The 4,934-nt window shown below is 59.0% G+C and overlaps 1 protein-coding gene across 1 annotated transcript in view; it reads left to right on the top strand.

Moving 5' to 3' along the window:
* Positions 1–630: 630 nt before the first annotated feature.
* The window catches only part of SLC2A6 (solute carrier family 2 member 6), a 7,272-nt gene continuing 2,968 nt past the window's right edge, over positions 631–4,934 (top strand). Inside the window, exons 1-6 of the mRNA XM_003794854.3 lie at positions 631–786; positions 1,349–1,511; positions 2,493–2,699; positions 3,316–3,415; positions 3,977–4,188; positions 4,505–4,657. Coding sequence (XP_003794902.1) covers positions 695–786; positions 1,349–1,511; positions 2,493–2,699; positions 3,316–3,415; positions 3,977–4,188; positions 4,505–4,657 — 927 coding nt within the window. The 5' untranslated portion in view covers positions 631–694. The remainder of the gene's footprint in view (positions 787–1,348; positions 1,512–2,492; positions 2,700–3,315; positions 3,416–3,976; positions 4,189–4,504; positions 4,658–4,934) is intronic.

Genomic DNA, 4,934 nt, shown 5'->3' with positions numbered 1-4,934 from the left:
GGAGGCGCCCGGGCAGAGGGAAATGGTACGTCTTGCCCCCTGGACTTTTTTTTTCCTAAAAACATTATAATTTTAATTCAGACTATAACATGCTCAGTTTCTCCATTATTTGCTCGACTGCCCTGCCGACCTCTCATTCTCCGCCTGTCCCCCTCCCACACACACACACACTCTGCCCTGGAAATGCCTCCTGATCCGCCCAGCCACGCAGGAAGCAAGGGAGAAAGCCCAGGGCAGGGGTGGCACCGGGGGCGCCGTGGCAGGGAGGAAGCAGGGAGCGCGGCGGAACGGGGCAAATGATCGCAGTGTGACCTTGGTGAGTGGCTTCCCCTCTCTGGCTTGGGTTTCCTCCGAGGAAGAGAGGTCCAACAGTTGGCAGGCGGACAGAGCAGTCAGAGCCTGCGAGGGCCGGGCAGGGTGGAACGAGCCGCCCATTCCCTGACGGCTGGTCCCCTCGGCAGAGCTCGGTGCCAGGACCGCACGCGGCTGCCGCGCCCGGGGAAGCCCGGGCGGCATCCGAACATCAAGACAGCGAGCAGCCGTCCCATTGGCAGGCTCGGCTCCGCAGGGCCTCCCCGCAGCCAATCGCGGCAGAGGGGCGGAGCCTCGGCCAAGGTCCCGACCAGCTGCCGGCTGGGCGGATGCTGCCGCTGCTCCCGGCTGCGCCTGCTCGGGTCGCCTGGGAGAACCTGCCATGCAGCAACCCCTGCTGGGAGCCGAGGGCCTGGACTATGATACCTTCCCCGAGGAGCCGCCCCCGTCGCCAGGGGAGAGGACGCGTGTCGGGTGAGAGTCGTTGGGCTTGGGGGACAAGGGTGGGTGCTGGGGATGGCCCTGGTCCCTTCCAGCAGGCGGCTGACTCCAGGCCTGGAGTCTCTGACCTTCAGTGAGTGGCACCAAGGGGCCATCAGACTCCCTCCTGCCCTGGACACTCTAGTCCTATTTAAGGACTAGATACCCCTCAGGAAAGGGATGACCCAAGGGAGTACTGGGCCTACCCCCTCATTGGCATAGACTAGGAGACTGAGGCCCAGAGAGGGTGAGGGGCTTGCCTAAGGTCACACAGCAGGCCTGCAGCTGCAGAATGGGAGGCAGAACCCAAGCCTCCTCTCCTGGAGTAAAGGACCTCAGCACCAGTGTCTCCACCACAGCCATGGACTAACGCCCGGGGAATTTCCAGAGGTGGCTGGTGCTCAGGACCTGGGGGACAGGAAGTGGGATGCCAATCTGAACGGCCCTGGCCTCCCAGTGCTGCCTGCTGAGCTGGGTGGCCACTAGCTCAGAAAAGGCAGCAGTTTGGGAGAAGGGACTCAAAGACCCTGGTTTTTTGGTCCACCATCATCACCAGGGTCTTGCAGAACAAAAGGGTGTTCCTGGCCACTTTTGCTGCTGTGCTGGGCAATTTCAGCTTTGGGTATGCCCTGGTCTACACATCCCCTGTCATCCCAGCCCTGGAGCACTCTTTGGATCCGGACCTGCATCTGACCAAAAGCCAGGCATCCTGGTTTGGGGTAAGGACCATGTTCTGAGCTGGGGAGGGCTGCAGTTCCCACTGACCTCCCAAAAGCTCTGCCCTGAGACTTCCCCTCCAGGGTCCTGATACCCCTTCCCCCACCTACTCCAGGCTGCTGGGGATGTGGGGTGAGGCCAGATTACTTTGATGAGGAAGTGAAAGCCAGTGGAGACAGCGTGGGAAGAAGTGTGTGGAGCAGCACCCCTAAGGTCTCCACCAGGCCCCCACAGTCCAGCCAGGCCGCCACAGCAGCACAGAAACCTCCCTGGAGTGGAGAGGGCTGGGCTTCAGGTGCCACTGGGAAGAGGACTGTCCTGGACAGACTGTGGGCTAATGGAAAGGAAGACCCTAAAAGGTCCAGATTTCTGAAATTTCTAATTCAAATTTAGAATTCCAACATAGTAGCTAAGACAACAATACCCGAGCTTTACTGGGTACCAAGCATGTGCCCCATGGGTGCTGGGCACTTTACCTGAGAGCTCAGTGACTCCCAGGCCCAATTGCCATGAGGTCGCAACTATCACTCTCCCCATAATACAGCTGAGGAAACTGAGGCTGTGACAGGCCTAGCAACACGCCCAAATCCTACTGCTAGTTAGTAGCCAAGCTAAACTGGGTCCTGGTTATTTAGTCCTTCAGGGAATTTAAGAACCTTTAAATATTAAAGTCTTAAGACCTTCAAATCACAGAATTCTCCAGCATTAAAATATTAGACATTTAAACATCAAGCTAGACAGGACCACTGTAGATACGTGGTGCCACCTCCTTCCTAGAGCAGAACTCCCCGTTCTGACGTCCCTAACAATTGGTTGTCCAAATATTGCTTTTGCTCCTTGGGAGACAGCAGGCTCACTACCATTACTGGCCTGAGTTCTAGACAGGCTCTGGGGTAATCTTGGGAAAGAGCTGTCTCTAGACTCTAAGAGGTGGGGGTGCTCAGTGCCCAGGCACATGTCTGAGCACCCCCATATCTCTGCAGTCTGTGTTTACCTTGGGAGCAGCAGCCGGGGGCCTCAGTGCCATGGTCCTCAATGACCTCTTGGGCCGGAAGCTCAGCATCATGTTCTCAGCTGTCCCCTCTGCGACCGGCTACGCGCTCATGGCAGGTGCCCATGGCCTCTGGATGCTGCTGCTGGGGAGGATGTTGACAGGCTTCGCTGGGGGGCTGACAGCTGCTTGCATCCCGGTAAGGCCAGGCTCTCCCAGCCCAGGCCCCTACTGCCTTCTGGCCTCCATGCCTCTGGTCAGTGAGAATGCTTGCCTTCCCCTGCAGCTGCCCTGGGAGCCTCAGCTCACCTTCACCAGGGCACTTAATTTGGGGGAACTTGTCCCCATGTCCCCACTCTGGACTCTCCAAACTTCCTATCCATTTCTTGGCCATGGGCAGATGCATTGCTCAATTGGAGAAAACCCTCATTGAGCAATGGCAATGGCTAGGAAAGGGGAGTCCTGCCCTGGGCCCCACCATGGAAGGGGAGCTTCTTATCTTATCCAAGGCTCCACATGTGCCCAGCCTTTGAATTCCAGCTTTCTTCTCTGGCCTGACAAGCCCACGGGGGGGGGCGGGGGGGGCAGGGATCACTGGGAGGAACGAGCTTACCTGCTCAGCCCCTTGCTCCCCATCCTCTGAGGCCAGAGGGAGGTCAGGCAGGCTGCCGAGGTCATGCAGTGAATCACGATCAGGACAGAACCCCACAGAACCCCTCCTTGCCACAGTTCACAGGGGCCCCCTCTCTGGTCTCAGCCAGGCCCAGGAACCTGCATTCTCACCAAAGCTGGGAGGGGGTGGATGTGTCTTGCAGGTGTATGTGTCTGAGATCGCTCCCCCAGCTGTTCGTGGGGCTCTGGGGGCCACACCCCAGCTCATGGCAGTGTTTGGATCCCTGTCCCTCTACGCCCTTGGCAAGTATCACCCGGCACCTCCCCTGTGCCAGCTTGGGGGAATAGGAGTGCCACTGAGGCAGACATGGGTGGAGAGGGAAGGATAGGCCCCAGAGCAGATGCTGGGCTGGGAGGCCTGGCTTCTCTACTCCACTCAGCCGCCCCTATTCCTATGTACCCCCAGACTATTGCCCACCCCTCTCTAGTGACAGGCCCAGTCCCTCACTGGGCAGGAGCACCTCTCCTGGACCAGCAGTCCTCAGACTACCTGTTAGCAGCAGAAGCCTCCACCAAACAGGAGCTCAGCTGGGAAGTCCCTGGAGAACAGAGATGGGAGTGCAGCTGCGGGGGTTGAGGCAGGGTTGGGCTTTGAGGTAGAGGCCCAGGCCCTTCCCTACTCTGCCTATGCTCTGCCAGCCTGTCGTGGCCCTTAAGACCCTCTAAGATAAGGACCTCTTGTGCCAGGGGCGGGCAACCCAGGTAGGCTCCTAGAGGATGTAGTCCTTGGACTAGACCTTGAAGGAGAACAGGTAACGTTGCTTGGGGCTCTGCCTGGCCCGAACTCAACCCCTCTGTCCCCAGGCCTCCTGCTGCCGTGGCGCTGGCTGGCTGTGGCAGGAGAGGCGCCTGTGCTCACCATGATCCTACTGCTCAGCATCATGCCCAACTCACCACGCTTCCTGCTCTCACGGGGCAGGGACGAGGAGGCACTGCGGGCGCTGGCCTGGCTGCGTGGTGCAGACACTGATGTCCAGTGGGAGTTCCAACAGATCCAGGACAATGTCCGGAGACAGGTACAGGAGGGACAGGGCGCCCAGGCCCACAGGCCCACCTCAGGACCCCAACCCCGTGTGGCCCTGGCCAGTGCTAGGCCTCTCTGAGCCTTAGTTGCTCTCTCTGGAAAACAAGGATATTGGTAGTTCCCACTAGTCCAAGAGCCTGGGCAGGTGGCAGTTGGGGCCTATCCCCAGAGGCAGTCTGCCTAATGGGGTCCTTCTTTCCTGGGGGAAGAAAGGAGTGTCCTCCCACCTAGCCTCAGACTGCCTAGGGTAGGATGGCACCTGCAAAAGAGGGTGGCACAGCCCCTCAGCAGCGGCCTCGTGTTTCCAGAGCAGCCACATGTCATGGGCTGAGGCCCGGGACCCACACGTGTACCGGCCAATCGTCATCACCTTGCTGATGCGCCTCCTGCAGCAGCTGACAGGCATCACCCCAATCCTGGTCTACCTGCAGCCCATCTTCAACAGCACCGCAGTCCTGCTGGTGAGTCGGCCTGCAGCACGCACACATGAAGTCCCACAGGGGCGAGTGGGGACTTGGCTAGGTACCTGCTCTATGCCCAGTGACAAGGAGACAGCAGATCTGAGAACTATGCCCGGTACCCAGAGTCTCTGTGCCCTGCATCTGTTCTCACAATGTTTTTAAGGAAAGTTTAATGTTTTAAAATAAAATACACAGAACTGGCTTGGCTCCTGTAGCACAGTGGTTAGGGCCCCAGCCACATGCACCGAGGCTGCGGGTTCAAACACAGCCCAGGCCA

This window comes from Otolemur garnettii, unplaced genomic scaffold (assembly GCF_000181295.1).
Source record: "Otolemur garnettii isolate 467f Iridium unplaced genomic scaffold, OtoGar3 scaffold00087, whole genome shotgun sequence".
Lineage (NCBI taxonomy): Eukaryota > Metazoa > Chordata > Mammalia > Primates > Galagidae > Otolemur > Otolemur garnettii.
This window is presented reverse-complemented; position numbering and strand designations above follow the sequence as displayed.